The 21,243-nt window shown below is 40.9% G+C and overlaps 1 protein-coding gene across 1 annotated transcript; it reads right to left on the reverse strand.

Moving 5' to 3' along the window:
• Window positions 1-243: 243 nt before the first annotated feature.
• Window positions 244-19,173, reverse strand: LOC122994706 (BMP/retinoic acid-inducible neural-specific protein 3-like). The gene is made up of 8 exons (XM_044369525.1): window positions 17,847-19,173; window positions 17,401-17,671; window positions 13,123-13,319; window positions 10,008-10,225; window positions 6,203-6,308; window positions 5,205-5,441; window positions 3,494-3,716; window positions 244-1,518 (listed from the first exon to the last, which is right to left on the reverse strand). Exons 2-8 carry the CDS (start codon window positions 17,637-17,639, stop codon window positions 390-392), a joined length of 2,349 nt encoding a protein of 782 aa, XP_044225460.1. The 5' UTR covers window positions 17,640-17,671; window positions 17,847-19,173; the 3' UTR covers window positions 244-389.
• Window positions 19,174-21,243: the final 2,070 nt, after the last annotated feature.

Consider the following 21,243-nt stretch of genomic DNA (forward strand, 5'->3'; position numbering starts at 1 on the left):
TATGTTTCCAGACCACTAACAAATCTGATCAAACCACACCCATGCAGTCCTGATGAATTAGATTAGCTGGGTTTTTAACCTCAGAATAATAATTAAAGATGTGTTTCCCCAGACTTTAATTTTGATTGTTGCTTTTTTTGTCTTGGATATTTCACATTTTTGTCATTGTTTTCTCATGTTGAGAAATACTTAAGATTTGAAACCATGTTTTCAGGGGTTTTAATCCATAAAACTACACTGAAATTATAGAAACATCAAATTTAATTGCACATAGTGTATGTACAACAAAGCCTTGAACAATATACCACTCACTTGACACAAATGGATCCAGCTGACAAGGATACAGACCTGTCTGTGGCAAGGAAATACAAAACATCAAATGGGAGCCATTAACTACATAGTTTATTTGCCTCGTACTCCACGTAGTTTGGTTGTCTGGCACTGAAAGCTTGAAGGGCAGTGAGTATCCTGGTCACGTCTGCACTGGACAGTTTGAGTCTGTGGCGGAGAAGACAGGCGAACAGATCCACGTGTGGGGCCCCTGGAGGCGAGAGGCGGTTCACCCTGTAGCGCAGCTCCACCAGCTGCAGCAGGGCCGAGTCCTGTGATCCCTGAGTGTACGGGTAGTCTATCTGCAGAATCAGGTCTTGGATTGCCTCAGGGTCAAAGTGCACGCTGTATCCGAACAGCTGTATGCTGTTCACTTTCATGTAGCCGATGTTGTTGGACGGCTCTGTCGCCTCTAAAGGCTCATAGTACAATGTAGAGTTCTTGTTTCCTCCTGTCACTCCCTCCCTGATACGGCTCCTCAGGTAGAAATGAACTGTCTCAAAAAAGCTCTTCCATCTGTTTCCTAGAGACAACGTCCAGTTATAGCAGTCCAAAGGGATATCCAGCTTGGTCCGCTCCCAGTCCGGGTATCCATGCTGACCTATAGGCATGGTCCAGCTCTCTGAATGGCTGCCCCCAAAGGGATTGACAAATACAGACAATGCCGGCTCCAGAGTGCTGTTCCTGGTGAGGCAAAACTGTAGGGCAAGTCCAAGGAGCATATGAACACGGTTGGACTTCACCCGGTTGCTCTTGAGGGTAAGCAGCATTCGTTTCCTCCAGGACGGGTCGAACCAAGTGTTCACTCGCACGTCATTGCTCACAAACACAGCATGCAGAGCGATGCGCGAGTCGCGCCGCTGAAGCAGGTAGCGCAGCTCCAGGTCCTGCAGGTCTCGGTCACTCTCTAAGCCCAGATAGGGGTCTGTGGGGTCTGGCACAGCAGGTCGGCAGGCTCCCTGGGTCAGAGTGAAGCTGGGGTTGCAGCTGGAGCATCGTGTGCGGTTCTCTGAGGAACAAGACGCACAGCGGGGACCTTCGCCCACGGAGCAGGGAACGAGGCCCTGGCAAGGCGGATGGCTGTAAGGGCAGGAGCAGCTGTGGCTCTCGTCATTGTAAACACCAACATGGTTGTTCTCGCTGCAGTACAAAATGGAGAGGGCGTAGCTCAGCCAGAAGTGCAGAGGCCTGAGAGAGAGACAACAGTTGTGTTAAGACACCTCAGGTTTGGAGATACTACTGTTCACTGCTGTATTGGCTATTACAGGATATCTCTTTTATATTTGTCACTTTGTATCTTTTGCATGATTTGTGATTAGGAAATGAAGGAAAGGATTTGCCAAGGAGATTCATCTTGCCTTTCACAAAAATATATGTGTTGTTTTGATGTGCAGCAAAAACCAAAACTGAGACTTAGCTGGTCTTACACGAGAAAAAAACAGATCAAAATGAATATTTTTATCAACTGAATTTCCCTTCGGAGGTGTAGATGGGTGGTGATTTCACGCACAAAAATGCACAACCCCATACATACTCTTAATGTCTCATAGCTCTATCTTTCAAGTGTATACTCCATTATACATACTTACATTTTGAATAAGAAAATAAATAAGAAAGTGAATAAAAAACGAATGTTTTGTTTCTCAGGGATGTGAAAAATAAAAAGCTGACTTACCAAGTAACCCTAAACCATATTGAATTTATTTTTTACAAGAAGAATGGGTGCGATAAAGGAGTATAATTGGATTGTAAAGACGGGTGACAAATTAAAGGAAAGCATAACAGCATAACAGAGCCACCGGATCCCCTCACTAGAGGGGTTAAGCATTTGGGCCTGTACTGTTCTCTTGGTGCACAACACACATGCACTCGCCCACTTGTCGAGTATATGGTGAAGGATGACTCATCTGACCATATCACTTTTTTCCACGTCTCTGTAGACCAGTGTCTATGGTTTATGCACCACTGAACTCTCAAATGTGCATTCATCTTTGTAATGAGAGGTTTATGCACTGCAACCCTACTATAACATCCCTCTCTATGTAACTGTTGACAGACTGTTCTTGCTGACAGTCTGATCACGTCCTGCGTTGACATTCTCAGTCACCTGAGGAAGAGTTGCTCTTCTGTTTTTTCTTACATGTTGCACTAATGCACAAGCATCAAGGTAATCAACTGTATGCTGTCGACCACAATTTCTGACCCTATTTACTGATGTCCGTCCCATAGATCTAAATGCAGATGTCACTTCAGTCACTGTTCCTATTGAAACACCAGCCAGCTGAGCAGTCTTTGTGACTGAAGCTCCTGCCATCTGTGCACCAAAAATGAACCCTCTTTCAAAGTCACTTCTATCTTTTCCTCTTGCTGTCTTGATACAAAATCAGAATCAAGCAGGCCTGCTCAGCATTTTTATATATGCCACAGAGCATGATTGGATCTTCATTGCTTAATTGTACCATGCAGTGCACCTGTGTGGAAGCATCTGCATTTGTTATGTTTCCCCACTCATTTATTCAGGTTTTTCCTTTAATTTGTCACCCCTCTAGATTGAGGAGGCAGTGCCTGCATTTGACTAGTAAGCTGATGGATTGTGTCATGTAGTTAATTTCCCTGCCAGAAATAGCTATCAAGAGTGTTCATGAGAGAGACATAAATCTGACTCACGTTATGACCACAGTGGTCTCTGATAGGCTGCTGAGATAGTGCGTCCAGGTGGGAGTGCTGCTGAAACAGCAGCTGTAACAGTAAAAAATACTGGAATATATATAAGCAAAGCAGTCGTGTATAACTGTCCACAGCAGCTAAAATTCCTGGACGTGGTTAAAATACACGGATTATTATATGAGCAATTTCTAAACGCAGGATTGATTGCAATGCAGTTTTGGCGCGACAGTGAAACGTGTCTGTTTGGCCAAACATGATCCTGTTCGTCTTTTCCCCGCTGGGACAGAGAAGCAGCTCTGCTCCTGTCAGCACTTTTCACCTCACTCCAAAACTACTTTTCCTCAAGTGTGTTCTAATAAGTACCGTCTCGCTCCGCTGCTTTCTCCCAGCGCCTGGTGCATAAATCATTTTCATAATTATACGTTTTGGGGAGCACCTTGGATTAACAGGCTGTAGTATAAATATTCCTCCCTCTTATTCTGGTCTTGCTTCTTACCTCGGCCTTTGCAGGACTATTTTGGGCTGTTTTCGGCACCTTTTGCTCAGGTTGAAGAGCTTGTTAGCAGTGCGGCGAGCTTTGGTGAAAAGCTGGTTGCTGCTGGTCTCCAGCTGCCTGTAGCGCTGGAGCAGGCTGGCATCCGTCCTCCACAAATGCTCCACGACAGATGTGTTTACAGCGTAATGGGTTGGCAGTTTCCCAACAAAGCTTTGGAACTCCTCTGGTAGGAAGAAGAACATGAATAAGTAAACTCAGCCGGTGGCTATGAGCCGCTGGGTAACAATATTCAAAAAATTGTCTACTCTTCATTGTTTGTCCCAGAAAAGCAAACAGCTCAAGAGAAGAAATAACAGCTACAACAAGCCAGGAAACTATGTTTTGTTATTTAGATTTCTTTGGATGGGGGATTGCTGATCTCATCAGCATGGCAGAGAACAAACCCCTTTCATATTTTGTGCCTGTGCAAAAATATATGTTAATTACCACCTGTTGTCAGCATGCAGCACTGTACACCTTCAAAGCAACTGGTCTCTAATTAGACATGACTGACAATGAAAGCAAAATTGCTGTTTGTGAGGCGGGCTGCCATAGTAAGAGTAATGACTTGTGTCAAACATGACAAAAAAGTGACGTGTTTCTGAAAAGTTTCTTGACACTTTTCGGGCCGGTGGAAACTTTTTTCAGCTGTGATGTATCTGCATTTCACCTCTCCGTACAAATTATTTGAATACAGGTGCACACATCACAGCAGTGCAATCTTTGTCACTTTCTCTATATGTTCTTTTAAATTCAGAAACACGCTTAATATAAAATCCAAAAACAGACACATACCAGAGCCCACACAGTATCAAAAAAAAGTGCTCTACTTTGTGTTGCTTTTATAAAACAGATCAATGCATCTTACCATGATACTATAATGATAAAGTTGTATAACCTCGGCTTTATTTCCTCCAACAGCAGGTTGCTGCAAATATCCATTTAAAATGCTGTTTAAATGCCAGTTGAGGCTAATAATCTCCTTAGCAATAGTATGGTGTGTTTATGGTAATTATAGCACTGTCTCAAAATTAATATAATAAATCATTATTAGGTGCTTGGACTCAGGCCACGCTTTGTGTGATTGCTGGTTCATTCATTTGTGTAGCGGACTATCTGCAGTGCGTAGAGCTGGTGGAAATGACTGTAGAAGCCCTGAATGAAGAAAACACAATGTGCTCTTATACACCAGACCTTTGGGTCGATGTCAACCGATCAATAAAAGAACTCTACAGTGGTGCACGGTTACATTAACCAACCTGGATGATGAGCTTAGTGATGTTCTAACTGTAATGGTGAGGTCATGACATTAATTCATCTTTTTCTTTAGTGAGTCTCAGCTGCACTTTGGCAAGAACAGATGGACTTTTTTAAAAGTCTGTGTGTATTTTCACACACCGCAGCCATGAGCATCTGGAGAGCAACAGAACCATCATTTGATCTGACACTTTGACTGACAGGTTTCTTGATTCAGTGCCTGGCAGTGTTTGACAGCCCAGCATGAATTTAGAACAGAAACAATGTTGTCAGTGTTAGTTCTTAAATCTTAGTTCAAGTTTAGTCTTTTATAGTGAAAAATAGCCTGTATCCTGAAGTCCAGAATTTGGAGACCAGCTTCAAAAGCTGAAGTTCCACCTGTCTGGTTTTTTATTTCTAAAAATTCCTGACTCACCAGATTCCTCAAACTCCTGGTGGGTCTGCCTCCAGGCATCTCTGATGCGCAGCAGGTTGTTTTCCAGAGTGTCCAGGTCTGTGTGAGGACAGTTGCACTGAGGGAAGTCCACGCTACACTCACACCAGCAGTCATTGTTTTGGCACACAAACTGACCCTCAGATTTACAGCCAATGTAGTTAAGAGCAGCCTGAATGAACCGGTTCTGCAAGTAGCCTGGGAGGATGACCTGCAGCCCTGTGGAGCGTGACAGACAGGATGTAGATGGGCTGGTGTCAAGTGAAAAATTGTTAAAAATACATTTTAAAAGAGGAAAATTATTATACTAGTCTTACAAACATCACAGATGATATTCTCAACAAATCCCATGTAAAGACCCAAACCAACAATGAACTGATCCTACTAACAAGTACTGTCAGTGTAGACCACACCTAATATGGCCTACTCCTCTGTGCCATAGAGCTCCAAAAACTATTTAAACACATCAGTGAGCCACACTGTTGCACTGGGTGACATGTTCCTTCATTAGGATTAACATGGGCACTATAGTTTATTTTGAGTCGATTCCACATACACCATCCTGCTGCCAGAAATACTCACTATAATGCAACAAATGTGTCTGAAAATAGTCCCCAACAAATGCACTATTTCCTCCTGTTTGAGTAACATTTGCTGAAACCTACAGCTGTTTTAGGAAACAACTTAGCTTTTAAAAGAATGAAACCATATAAGAATTATTTTAATAGTGAACAAATGACTTGAGGCTGAGTGTGTACATTGGAAAGAATTGAGAGAAGAACTCACACATTTCTGTGATTAGATTAGTTTCAGATGTATATCTTAAAGACCAACCAAAATAAAAAAACAAAACGAAAAAAAACAACAAATTTTCTATAAATCTTTGTCAACCTCAACAGCCTGATATGAGAAGTACAGAGATTGGACACCACAAAAACACAGCGATGTCACTACTTATGAGTTCGGGAGCATCATGTTACCTTGTAGTTGAACCTTGTTCTCTGGACTGTGAACCAGTACAGAGCTGACTGTGTCCAGATTGTCATAGTTGCTGCATCCGAGAGGCCCAGTTCTGGTTTCAGTCACCTGCAAAAATATAGAGAAAACATGAATCTTCTGTGTTGTGATTGTGTCTTTTTTTGTCCTTCTATTATGTAGGTTTAGTGGTAGTTGTCAGAAAGTTGAGTTGGCTGTGTCTTCTCTTGAGTTTTGATGTTTTTCCCTGACATTAAATACAGAGAACAGACAGTGGATAATCTTAGTGTAGTCACATCACTTTGACATGTCCTGCATATATTGACACATTCTGTTTGTATGTTGTTTTTTTTTAAAGAAGGTCAAAAGAACATAAAAAGCCTCTTCAAAGGCCCTCCATGCCTCAAATGAATTTTGAATGCAATGAGTCACTGTGAAGTAATACTGAAAAGGTCTTCAATTAGAAAGCTTTCTGTCCTCAGACAGAATAATTTGTTCTGATCTGAGAGAAGAAATCAACTTCCCTCTGACTGAAAACTGATTCACTTCTCTGCTTACATAATTTCCAACAGTAATTCATCTTGATGTTAAAAGTTAGAAATTCCAAAGGGCTGAAACACAAAAACACATAACTTACAGCGTATTACCATAAATTTATGCTCAAAATCCATCCTAACATTTCTCACTGGATCCCCAATACCATATGTGATTTTAATTAATGGCCATGTAGTGCAGGTGCTGCTTTACATGCCCCATAAAATGTAGTATCCATCTCCCTCTCCCTCTCTTCCTCTGATCTTCAATCTACCAGAACTCCACACGCTGCAAAGTGGCAAATGAATGGAAGTCAGCCTGGCTGGAAATGAATGGAATGATATCTCTAATCCATCAAGCTGATGCATAACCATAAGAACACATTCTCAGTTCGGGAGGGCACTTGTCTTCATCAGTGGCTACTCACTTTAGCATCTACGTTTGCCCCTCAGGCTGATTAATGTGTACACTCTAATAGCCACTTCAGATGATAAAATGGATGATTGGTGTTTTATAGTTCAGGACGCACAACTGCTGCTCTGTTCTGCTTCCTCACTCTCCTGTTTAAAGCTTCCCACCGGGGAGTCGATGTTGGGGAGCAGATATAAACCTTGTATCTTGCAGTATTGTTCTCTACTGCTTGAAAACAGTCAGTCCATTTGTCTATAATGAATTTGACCGTCACACTGTAAAAGTTATAAGACTAAACATCAAATGAAATGCTTGTTCCCAATTCCCTTTGCACACATGTGTTTTCTGTGATAATAAACTACATGCTGAAGAGAGATAAAACAAAAAGGAGAGACAGATTTGACAGTCTTGCAGAACCCCTGCAGTCACAATAGGTAAATTCCTCTTGTCAGGCCAACTCTGTAAATAAGCATTTGTACTTAATCCTACCTGATTAAATATGTTATGGAAATAAATACCCTGAGCTGGCATTAAGGGATTTGAAAGTGCTTGTTATCTGCAGGTTGAGCTACATAAGTGTCATGAATTAAAACTTTGCTCTATACATGCATGTCAGTGGTGGAAAGTAACAGTAAGTAAAGTACTAGAGGTATTTCCATTTGACTTTTCTCTGTTACATTTATTTAAAAGCTCACAAAATATAGTGGATTGTTATAAAACCCACTGTGTGTTACCTGCCCGGTGTGTCGGTTTAAGTGGTGGTTGAATTAACTGGTGATGGAGGCAGATGTTTTGCAAGTGTGGCTTTTGAGGACCCCATGTTGACTGAAACCAGGAAATAAACATTCTGATTACTTTGCTTCTCTATCACATTAATTTGTAGGTGTCTTTTGAGACATTAATTTTGGTGTTGACAGAAGTACATGAAAATATTAGACCTCTTCACTACAAATTTTTTTTCATTTTTATTTGCTGTCTGGTCACATAAAACAACCCATGCTGGAGTTGAACTGCTGATCGCTACAACTATAAGGTTTCTGCTGATGCCTTCCCAACTAACACTATGCCACAGAGACATTGAGGAAAGAGAGGAGACAGTCACATAAACACTTCACAATTATAAAACCTGAATGCACCTAAATGTGATTGAATTGTGTAACTATTTATTGTAGCCATACAATATCAAGCGTTACTATATTTTCTAAAAATACTGGCTGCATTTTCTACCTTGCGTCATTTAGACCACACCAAAATCAAATCCTTAACACAGGCAACATGCCAGCTGTGGTGTAGAAAAACATTAATGGTGGTCTAACTGGAGTTTGAATTAACTTATGATATTCCCTTGCGTGATGTGCTGAATAGTGTAAGCATTGTGATGAGAGAGATAAATGTCTGTAGCCTTTAATATAAAACATGATCGATGGTACATCTAGGCGTAATGCTATCACAACTTGCCACAGCTAAAACAGCTAGCAGCAAACTCCACACACACATTCAAGCTTAACAGCTCAGACTGTATGTTTCACTTATATGCTGTATGAAAGTATAAACAGTTATCAAGTCGACTTGACATCAGATTAATGATGAAATATATGACAGGCATTGACACAGTCACCTACCACAGCCTGATGCAGGGGAATATCACCAGTTAATTCAACAACCAGTTAAACCGACACACTGGCACCAAACGATGGGCATAGAAAGTTAGTGACTAGATAATGATAATAGTGGAGCATTTAGCAGGCGGATATTTCCATCCGGGATTGGTGGAAACCAAAACAGAGCTAGACTGAATATTGGACTTATATTCATCAAGTGGAGACAAATTAAACTCTAAAATAAACGCTAATGTTGCTCTGTGTGTACTGGATGTATAAATAAGCAGTTGTTTGCCTTCACCTTTATATCACCTTTATCAGTTGATGATAACGTCAGCTTGTTGTGCTGCTCCCAAGTGGCCACAAAAATCAATTAATGCAGGTGTAATTACATTTTGTTGCTAATACTTCTGTAATTTTACTAAAAGGAATAGTTTGGCATTATGGAAAATACGCTTATTCTATTTCTGGCATAGTTAGTTATAGTTAGTTAGCTGAACAATTACAAAATCCGTCTATCAGTGCCTCTAAAGCTCACTAATTAACATGTTATATCTCATTTGTTCAATCCTAACAAAAACTGACATGTAAAAAAAGATTAACTGTCTTACAGGGGGTTTATGTGCTGAACCATTTCTTGGCTCTGAGCAGCTGCCAGGCAAACAGTGAATTGTCATTTTTAATTTTCAGTTTTTATACGGACTGAACAAATGAATTTACTGGTTTATTAGCAAGCTTTAGAAGTGTCGTTACCTCTAAAGCTGAATATGCTTACAGTATCTTCATATTTAGTGTACAGACATGAGAGTAATATAAATCTTCCCATTTGACTCTCCACCAGAACACAAATAAACATATTTCCCAAAATATAACATTTCGAATGCAAGACTTTTACTTGTAATGGAGTATTGTTATTATGTGGTAGTGCTACTTTTATCTAGGTAAATGATCTGAGTACTCCTTCCAGCACTGATCTCAGTCAGTAAAAACAATAAATACAGAAATATACATGCATGTATGTATCTATTTACTGATCAAGACTGAAATGATTTTTGTCACCTGAAGACTGAACAAGTCACTCATACATGTTCAGTAACTTCAGCTGAACCAAAAGCCAGTCCAACTAAATGCACAATCTGCAACAATCTGGAGGCTAACAAACCACAAGCCAGATGGACAACACAGCTGTCTTTAGGTGGTGAGTATGTGGTTCATCTTCCAACAGACTGCTGGTGTATTTGCAGTTTTCTAGACTTCCACGTACCCGTATGGCAGTGGATGCGATCTGGAGGTGGTGCAGCCTGCGCAGGGTGCTTTCTCTGTCGGTGAAGTAGGAAGCTGCCAGCTGGTGGAGGGCCTCCAGGGTCACTGGCCCGGTAGTACTGGAGTTCCTGTTGCTGCTACGGCTGCCCTCCGCCCCCGAGGGTGAAGACTCCTGGCTGAGCTTCCTCTTGTCCACAAATATAGTCAAAGACTCCTCCCCTGGTGGCAGTCAGGCAGAGCGAGCAAGAGCTTCATTAGCTCTGACAGAGCAGCACTAATCACCTTTCATTAGTATCTTTTCAGATCAGATAGAAAAGTGCAGTAGTGATTAAGTGCTGTGGGGGAACTGATGGTTTGGATGATTGGGGGAAAAGGCACAGACAAGGTCTCTGCATCTATTAAACTCCTCAGGAACAGAGAGCTAATTCAAGATCATTGATCAAGTTCCCTTAATTATTTTAATTATCTTAATTATACTGGACAAAAATTACGTGAAAAACAAAACAGATCTTAGCACTCCTTTTCTAGGAGACGTAATTTCTACATGCAGAATCATTTCTAACAATTACAATTATTACATGACTAATATAAAAAGCAGCATGGCAAAGAGTTGCAAAACCATCAAAACAGCAGAGACGACTGTTCGAGACCGCTGCTCGCTTCCCGTTTCAACTGACGTCGGGACATTTGCAGTCGTTTTTCTGGCAACAAAACCCATTATTTTAACCCAAACCATGATCTTTCCGTAACCCTGACCAAGTGGTTTTTGTGCCTAAACCTAACCAGACCTTAACCACAGCGTTGTCACAACATAAAACATAATTATTCAACTAATAATGGGCGCTTTTAATGCGATTTTAAATGACATGCAAAAAGCAATTGAAAAATAGAGTTTCAACATATCTGTGGTTTGCAGAAACGTACAATGCCAATGTTTTATTTTGGTGACTGGGTTGGTTTGATCTGTTAAATCTTACCCTTGAAAACTCTTGAATATACTCCAAGAGTGTTTTTGTATGAAGAAATGTGTGATTTACTTTTTTTTCAGCTTGCCTCATCGACTTCTATTGTAATAGTTGGTGTTTCACATTTCTCAAAATCCCTTTCAGCACGTCCAAGAGAACAAGTGTAAATTGTTACGTTCAGCTCAGTTATTATATTTGCAGGTGTAAAAAGCAAAAGCAACAACATAGTGTCCAACCTGTGACTAACAGATCATGATGAATCCATTTATTTCTCAAAAGGCTAAACTTCTAGGAAAATACAGCCAGTGTGTGTGAGATTTCAGTCAAAAGACAAACATTTTTGAATTTTGAGAGGAGGATGTAATCTGAAGTACAGAGCATGTTGACAGTGGATATTCCTTCATGAAAAAAATTCATATTTAAACAACCTGTCACAGCCATTTTCTATACACGTCCGTGGACATGTCTCAGAGGCCCTCTGCTCCCACTGACACTTCACTATGGAGCGTCGCTCTGTGCTTGCAGCTGCAATTGTACAAATATAGGGATAAACAATATGTCCAGACAAATACCTGAAATATTTTGTAGAAATAAGACATCAGTCATGCAGGGAATCAAATTTCCGCTCTTCCTCCTTTCATTCCACATATAATTTGGTTTCAACAACAAAACTCCTGCTAAAGAAATGTTAAGTTCATTCTACCAATCCAAAGCTACCGAGTTTGAACACCAGAATAAATATCGAAGAAAGGACATCTGAAGAGCGGCTGCAACTCGAGCCTGAAGCCAATGCAGAAGTACCTGAAAGTACAATGCCACTGGGTGACATCACACCTTGCTCCATCCATCTTTATACACATTCTATGCTGCAACCGTTGCTGAAGCCAATTGTGTGTCATTTTATTTTTGCTTGTGGCTAATTTAATTTTTGTCAGCTAGCCAGACAGCTGTGTTATGATGGTGTTCCATTACGAAAGGCACAAGTCCTCTACGCTAAACGATAGAATCCTTCATTTGTCACCACCTTCCAAAACAATACATATGTTTTCTGATCTGATGCCTTTATCGGCGTTCAAAAAACCTTTACATATGAAGGTACCAAAACCTGGAAATGAACAGCAGTCTCTTGTGTCCTTGCCACACTCTTTGTGGACTCATCCAATAACCCTGATCTTCTTTCTACAGTTCTGCAGCTTGTCACTCTACTCCCGTTTTTGTCCCTGACAAACAGGAGTCATCACTCAAATAGCTACTAGAGGTAATTTGCCAATCAAGCATAAACATTTCCTGTTCAAGACTTCTGGCTGTAACAGACATCTACTTCCGTCTGTGTCACCTCTATCACCTACAAGATCAGCTACAGTCATTCAAGGTCATAAAAAATTATTCCATGTGATTGCTTATTCCATGTGTACTCAAAATGTCTGCATTACACTGTGGTCCACTGAGTCCACTCTCAGAGGGGACAATTGTATATTTGTCTTTTCTATGATGGATTATTGCCTGAGAGATTTTTAAACATTGGTATGAAATGGTGAGACAATAAAGAACTGCTTTGTCTTCAGTTTTGAGATACTGACAGCCAAACCGTATGTTTGCTGTTGATTTTTGGCCAGTTACTGTATTTGTAAGGATAAGATAAAAGCAAACCAAACATCAGAATAATCCTGGATTGCTAGGTACATCGCCAATGTTTCAACAAAATTTGCATTTGGATAATTCCTTCATATCTGTGTTATTTACTTACAGCAGACAGTTTTCAAACCCGCACTTTCACTTATTCTAATAAAGTATGCTTTATGATAATGATTTTTTAAAGAAAAAGAAGATAAGCCAATCATATATACAGTAAATGACAGGTTTGTACAGCAGTGATGATGCTCCGTTTGGGGAACCATACTGTTTTGATGGACAAACAAAAATATTAAATCTTTCTTTCACTTCCCTCTCCAATTTATTTTTGTACACTAAACCAGAACGATTTGATGTTTTTTTCTGAGCCAAAAACACTGATCCAGAAAAATTATTATATGCTTTGTTGTTTAGAAAGCAACAGACGGTAAAATTGGTGCCCCATATGCTGAAAAATAAAATCACATTAGAGCCTTTGTGAATGAAGCTCGCTTTGAAGCTCTGCATTCTCGACTGTACCTCCCAGAGCGGCGGAGAGGAGGAGGTGGGTGCCATATTTCTTGATTAGACTCTCTGTAATCATCTGGAGGGTTGGCCGCCTCCCCAGCTGGCGGATGGTGTGCATGAAGTCGGGGTCGAGGGGCAGAGCCAGGCCGCCGCTGCCACCGTCTCGTTTCTCCACCGCCAGGCTGTTGACCTTCCATCGACCAAACTCCCTGGAAACACAATAACACACACATACACACACACAGACATTTGCTCACTTGGCCGTGCCCTTTAGTGGTGCATACAGTGAGGCCCCAGGCTGCGGTTTAACAAGCAAAGCATTAGGTTTGATTACATTCATTGTGGCACTTTTAGATTTTCACTTACACTTTTTCTCTGGGAATTACCTTAAGTGTATTTTATAGGTCAGTAGTAACGCCAACTACCATGGTTTGAGGCTGAGGCCAATGCGGAAGTACCTTAAAGTGCAATGCCACTGACAGTCCCTAGATGCTGGCCCCAAAAAATCCCTGGCTCCAATGGACTCCCATTCAAAAAACATCAATTTCTCTCTAGAAATACTAAGTCAGTCATTATTTTCAATGAGTGATTATGGTCTCATACGCTAAATTCAGGCCCTCTAATAAGTGTGCTGGTGGTCATTTTGGAAATTATTGCTTCATTAATAAGATTTGAAGACTTATAGTAGCTTTGATGTCTGCTGTGTGGGTGTTGATTCACAGCTGTGACACTTTGCTCACCCGCTGCTCGTCCCAGCTCTGGTTCTTGTACTGAGTCGGACTATTGTTGCAATGTTTCAGTAAATTTAATGTAACTCGATTGCAATACTTGCCTTGTTAGCACAATTTAGCTGTAGCTAAAGCCCAAGTGCGCACTTCAAACTGGCTCCAATGCATACCAATGGATGACATCACACCTCGCTACGTCCATCTTTATATACAGACTATGGTTGTTATCATCCTTTTTTGTCTCCCAAATCCCCACAGCTTTTTCGGATGAGCTCAAGTACACCATCATGACATATTCAAAATGTGTTCATTTTAAATTAATTTGGAACTTTCGTGTTTTGGTTATTTAACACAAAAGTGGACACTTACTATAATTCCGTTATTCAAGACATAGTTGTGCTGTGTGGAATTGTCGCTGGTTTGATCTCATTTTCTTCTATCAGTGGGTTCAGTGAAGTTTGCATTTGTACTACTACAGTATCACTGGATTTGTGGAAACTGAACATTTCAACCATTTAACCTTTCCATTTCGACATCTCCCCTTGCTTGCTAACTGGTTTACATGCACTATCAATCACAGCTAAAGACTCATAGCTACCATTGAGGACACTGAGGTCACATCTTCTGTAATTTTTCTGAGAATGTGAAGGTTTATGGAAATCAAAGAGGAGTTTACATTCTACAGTTAAAAACATACACATTTCTTTGGACTGATTCAAGAACTTTTCCACTAAATATTTTATTCCTGGCATCGTAGAGAGGGCTTTCAAACAGCATGTCCATGTAGGAAAATAAAATGTATTGTTTTAATAGGTCTGCAATTTCCTGGTGATTTTCACTGGATGTTTCCTGGAGAGAAAATAGGGGAAATACAAAGTTCTGAGACAGTAATTTTAGTTTTTTGGGACATACATGGGTATGCTTATTTCCTTTTTTAACAAAACCTTTATGTCTGTACCGTAAGCATGATGATAAAGGCAGCAACCACTTAGCAAAAAGACTGGATATGTGTGGGATTAGACAACCTATGACCTCAGCATTTCTAAAATATTGACCATGGCTTTGATATCATCACAGCACCTCTTCAAATGTGTGGTTGGTTGGAAAGATATCTGTGCAGTCGTAGCTGTCATAGCTGGAGGGTTATTGGTAAATGTGACGGTAAATATACTAATGGTTCGCATCACACCAATTTTTAATCATATTTGGGTGTTTATTTTCCTCCTCAACACAAATATGTGGATATTTAAATATATATACTCCACAATCTTTCCACACATCCTCTGGAAACTGCAGAGGTATCCCCTGGGATACAAGTATCCCAGGTTGGGAATAGCTGTTACACTGTAGGGCCTACTGTTGTCTGCACAAGCTTGTCACAGCTTTAAATAACTCTGCATGTGTAAAACACAACTTACTCTGATGTAAAGCTGCAACTCAAACAGCAACAGAACAACACAACACTAAAATAATGTCTGACATCATCAGCTGCCATCATTTATTACCTCGTGCCCTTTGAACAAACATCTTGGTGAACTTAGTTATTCACAAACCGACTGGGACATACCGCCACTGTCCCTCTGTTTCTCCCTCTGTTCATAGCATCAGCTAATGTCTACCTCTTCCACAGTGCTGCCTACTGCTCTGTGTACCTCCCTCTCCTTCTGGGAGGCAATCAAATCACTGCCATGAGAAAAATAATCGGCAGAGAAATAATTGGGGAACCGGGACACTGTGGAGTGTGTCATTACAGCCAATCATAATAACTAGGGGACAGGCTGAGTGTCTGTCCCTGGTGGACAGATGGGCGTTGTAGATCCAGCCCGGGGTTTAGCCTACAGCTATTCCATCAGCATGCACATTATGGCTAACAGAGGGGAGTTTGCTGTAAGAATGTAATCAGATATCTAAACATGAAGGATTACTGTATGTACTGTAACAATCAATAGTGATGAAAACAACTCCTTGCAGGGGAAATGACTGTAAAAGGAGCAGACTTGGAGAGCGAATGGACAGCTTAATCGCATGTTGCTGTATGACTGACAACATGAGATGATAGTGGTGTTTCTGCTATTACAGAGGTCACAAGGGTAGAACAGTAGTTTAGACCCCCATGCTTGACACATAGAAAAATATGGAACATCTGCAACTCTGTGGGGACTTTGTGTAAAATATATTTGTGAAATATTTCGAAGAATAAATGCCTCCAGTGTTTGCACATCTTTTTTTCCCCTTATATTATCTCTACAAGACATTAAATACAAATGAAGAACAGGAACTGACGACTGGTTCAAGTATACTCTCCTGTCAGTTATCATCTTAATACAGCAGGTATCTTTTTAACCTTGGTTGGGCCTTATTTTGGACTTATCCTTAAAATCCTTAATCCCTAATCCTTAAAACAGCCTCCAGGTTAGAAATGTGAGCAGGCAGTTTATAGGTCGCAGGATCGACTGCTTCAGGCTGAAAGACCTTTCAGTTACCTTTGAGATGTCAGCCAGCCAATACAGATGGTGGCCACCCTCGACAGTCCAAGCTGTCCGCCTCTTTGTCACTTTCAATGATTTTCATTATTTAAGGCACAGGTTTGGAAAAGAAAAGGGCTCAAGTCAGGGGACTGGGATATTTATGCAGTATTTCTATTGAAAAAAATGCAAGTGTCTCTGAGAGATAAACACCATAGCCTAAAAGATTCCTGAGAAGAGATAATGGACCACTTGATTTATACACTAGATGCACACCATAAAGTATTTTTCACTTTAGTAAAGCCTTGGAAATATCCAGCACAGAAAGGAATCATAGTGGGCCTGAAGCATCGACAACCATACCACAGAGACTGCAGGTACAGTGACAAAATATAAACAGACAATGACTAGTAAACATAATTGCCAATATGTCTAATTTGTCATATTGTATTGGCGTAACTTCAAACACTGAAAGATGTAGTGATTGAATGTATCAATCGATATACTACCAGATGCAACATAGCAACAAACAGGAATTTATTGCAAGCCGACTACTTGTGAGGAAGGTTTAGACAAAAATGCAGCTCAGGGACCACATGGTGTCATGAGATTCAGGAACTCTTGCTGCAGAGGTCATTTTGAAACAAGACAAGAGACTGAAATAAAAAAAAAGTATGATACACACCTAGACGCAATTATTCAGATGACTGATCAGTTTTCAGTCAGAATACTAACGACAGGAGCAAAGGGCGAATTTTGTATCGCTACAGTAGTTCTTCAGATTTGCTCATCAGCAGTTGCATCTAATTCAGTGCAGGTGTGATAGCCTGTGAGGGCAATCCTGAGAGTGCGCAGTTTTTCATACCAAACACTACAGCAGCTGCTGTCACTGATTAGTTCCTCTCTGGCTCAAAGTGCTCATCAGAGAAATTATCCAGTGGCATGTTGGGTGAAATGAGAACCTGCAAACACTCACAGCCCACATCCCTGAAAAATATGCAATAAATACCGTGCAGTATCATGCATAAAAACTTCACATACAATACATAGAGTAGAATACACACACACACATGCAAAGAGTTCCTTATCTGTCTCACCTGTAGATCTTGTATCTGGTGCTGAAGCCCTGCTGGTGCCTCTCCGCAGCCTCTGTGAACTCCAGGGACTGGTGGAAGGGCCCTTTATCCGACAGCAGCCAGTCCAGGGAGCCGGAGGCGCCGTCGCCTTGTCCGGCGGCGGCTGCGGCCCTGGAGGTCCAGCAGCAGAGCCAGAGGCTGAGAGCTGCCCCCTCCCATAGTAGAGACAGCCGCTTATGACTGATTCTCTGACAGCTCATGCTTCACCCAGCGACACCTCATTCTCTCTGGACTGGTAGGAGGACAGAGCAGTAAGACACTTTTACAGTTTCGCACATTTTTGGATGAAAGAGTCATGCGTCGCGCTAATTTGGAGGGTGAAAATGTACCTTTTTTGTTTTGCACTCCAGAGTTAAATAGACTAAACGCACATTAAAATGTTATATTAGATTGAAAAATACACTTACCTGATTTTGCAACTGGGACCAAACGATGCGCTTTCAAGATTACGTGAACTCTTCCGATATTGTGAGACTTGCGATTAAAACCTTTCCTGTCCAGTGATCCGACAAAATCCATTAATTCGTGACGAGTCTTTTCTTTCTACTCCACTCCAACTTGATTTTGCGCTCTCGCACAACTTTATCTCAACACACAATCCTCCAGCATCCCTGCATCCATCCGCTCCTCGGTGAGAAGTTGCAGCAGTGGAGGCACGAGCATAGAGGAGTTCATTCTCAGGTTGTCCGCGCGGTCTCAGATATTTCCAGAGGTTGAATGCAAAATATAGATTTCTCCATCCTCAGTGAAGCCCTTCTGATGCACTGTATGCTCCGTAAAGTTGCTGTGTTTTTTCCCTGCTCTAAATTCTTGATAAAATGTTGCGTGTATGCTGCTGCTGCAGCTGTTGTTCCCCCCCTCTACCGTGTGCGCTGGTGAATGAATGAGCCGCTGCTTCAACACAGAGAGCTTTTCTTCCCCCCCCCCCTTTTTTTTCCAAGTGAGATAGCAAGAGGGCGACCAAGTGCATCGTGATGAAGGTAATATATACAGTCTGAGTGTTCTCAAGTTTTGAGGACAGCAGGGTGATGAGGATGGTGATGATGGCGCACCAGGGCTGCTTCCATCATTCACCATTAGCCTACCTTCACATAATTCCTCCTCATTATTCGCCATGGCAGCGTGTTCCTCTCTCTGTGACATTAAAAGTGTTCAAAGGGGCTTGGTAATAGGCTAATTTCAGTGTTTTTTCCCCTTTTATTGTCCTGTGCCACGGTTTCAGAGCTTGGAGGTTGCATGACTAAACGGCCCACACTGACCTTTCTTATGATGAAATGCACATTGCTGGATTTACCAGTGAGAGTAATTGCAGGCCATTATTAGAAAAACAGGTTTCTTGGGCGATGTGATTCAAGCACATGAGTGCGCTCAGTTTGCCACCTTCAAGCACAATAATTTGCACAAAAATATGCTTCCCCGTCTTAAAAGGATGCCAAAAGTCACAATTATGCAAAAGAAGTGTTTGACCTGGGTGAGTAGTGTTAAAATGGGACACGTTCTGAAAAATTGCATCCTGGAACAATTAACTGAATCATCCCAGTGTCTTAGCTCCCAACTCTATACAATGCTATAAATATTAACCCCCTTACGACAATATACAGAAGAAAAAATAAAGAATAATTGTACACAGAATCGATTACTCCTTTTACACGTGCTACTGGCAAAATGGGAGTGGATAAGTAATTTCAGCATTTTAATGTCTTCAAATAACCATATAATGAAAATACAACCACACAATTGGGATACTTATGTGAAACAATTAAAAAAAAAAAAAATTAAAAATATTTGTAAATTTAATATTGATTTATAATAAAAATACATACATGTTAGGAGAGGGAGTGAAATAGGTAGGTATAGCTAGCTAGCACTTTTATTGGTGTGGCAATATTTTCTAAGTAGGCTAGCTAAAACACAGCTATGCTAGCTCTTCTTAGCTTAGGTTAAGCAAGCTAGCTGATAACATGTTTAAGATAAATTATATTTGATCCAGTTTAGAAAATTGATTTCTTTCAAGACAGCATGTATTTTGTGATCCTCAAAAACATTTTTTCCTATCAAAATGACTTAGAACAGTGTCTCATTTTGACAGTAACAGGTTGTCCCATTTAGGCATTTGGCAAAATGGGACATTATCAAAATTTACATTTTTCAAAAGGGTGAAAGGAGTATAGAATTGATTCATAGTAATTTTGATACACAATTACATCCCATTACAAAATATATTGAAATGAAACAGAATATTTGTTTTTAGATTTTATTTCACTTACCGTTGTGATTCTGGAATCAAGTGTCACTGCACGTGATTTCACGCCCACTTATATGACGTTATATCCATGGGACCTTCCTTATCCTTTTCAGCAATGCATTGGTTTTAGGTTATTTTGTGTATTCATTGAAAAGCTTAACTGTCCCAATTTGCCAGGTGTTCCAATTTAACAATACTCACCCAAATAAACTGTGAGTGCTCCAAACATTTTTAGTGTGAATTCTCTTTACTATAGTGGCGTTTTTTTCAGGCAGTGATGTGTGAGACAGATGTAGGAATAGTTGCTGATTTGGATTCAACCCCCCCGGCCCCCTGCCTTCCTTGCAGCAACATCACAGCTACCCTACTTGACACACAGTTGACGAATCTTCAGACATGTGAAAGCTGAAAGAGGAAAGTTAGCTGCCACAAGCCTTCAAATTAAGAAGGAGGAGATAGCTGGGACGTAGTTCTGTGTGTGTGTCTTTGTGTGGCGGGATGGGGGTCGACAGGTATAGCAGATGAATCTCTAATTAGACTCTTGTGTCTGGTCTTCAGAGACTACAACAATGAAAAAAGCTAAATTCCCGAGCAGAAGTTGTTTGATGTTGACTCCATTATACTTTATGTTTGCCAGGAGAGCGCTTTGTTACGCTCTTTCAAGTCATCTTGTCACTATGCTCGTCATTCACACTGAAAACCTGATTGACAAAGGCCTCCCTGTGTTAAATGGGCTGTGAGGAGAGTGTCTGTTATCCATGATTGGTTGAATCAATAGTCTGCCTCCATCGATTGCTTTTTTGCTTTAATGTTATTTGGCAAGCACCTCTAAGGATGCCAGGGAACGTTTTTCTTTTTTTTTTTCTTTTTCAAGCTCAAATTAAGGCAGTCAATTCAATAATGAGGGTCACGTCTTCAAAACCTTAATAGCTGTAGTCACTGTCATTGCTGCTGACAGATGTCTGGACCATCTCTATCAGCTGAAACAACTCACTTTGAAATGTAATGCAGGAATTTAATGCAGGAAGCAGTTTTTCTTGTAATCTTCCAACAAGAGGATTTGCATCCCCAGGTAGCTGATCTTGGCATTTGGGACATCTGTAATGATAGGAAAGCCTGCGTTTGCGTGTGCAACAAAAGGAACGCATTAAATATTCCAACTTGTAATTTGTGTGGAGAAAGGAAAGACGAAATGAAGGAGGCTAAATGAGCTTTTCCCTCTGGGCTGCAGACTGTTATAGTCTCTTGAAATCTGGGTCTTTGTTGTCTGTGTGTGCTGTAATTGAAAAGTTCCACCCCCACCTCCCTTCCTCCCCACCCTGTTTCGTTCTTCCTTTGCTTTCCTCACATTCGCTCTATCCTTGCAGTTTCCTCATCTGACATCCCTAAATTCCCTTCCACCACCCTAACCAAGCAGCCTCTCTTCTCTCTCCTCCACACCCCACTCTTTCAGCGTCTTTGCCTCTTCTCTCTATTTGAATTCTCTGTCATCTCTCATTTGACTCATTCTCTTCCCCTCCCTCACGCTCTCCCTCTTCTCTCCTCAGCTGCCTGCTGAG

This window comes from Thunnus albacares, chromosome 12 (assembly GCF_914725855.1).
Source record: "Thunnus albacares chromosome 12, fThuAlb1.1, whole genome shotgun sequence".
NCBI classification, from domain to species: domain Eukaryota; kingdom Metazoa; phylum Chordata; class Actinopteri; order Scombriformes; family Scombridae; genus Thunnus; species Thunnus albacares.

Bases quoted from the DNA above. Each gene is read 5' to 3' on its own strand.
- LOC122994706 (XM_044369525.1), bottom strand. From the start codon at position 17,639: ATGAGCTGTCAGAGAATCAGTCATAAGCGGCTGTCTCTACTATGGGAG. The intron at 10,226-13,122 runs GTACAGTCGAGA...GACTGCCACCAG, and splicing joins CCTCTCCGCCGCTCTGGGAG to GGGAGGAGTCTTTGACTATA. The intron at 5,442-6,202 runs GTAACATGATGC...CACGCTCCACAG, and splicing joins GAACAAGGTTCAACTACAAG to GGCTGCAGGTCATCCTCCCA.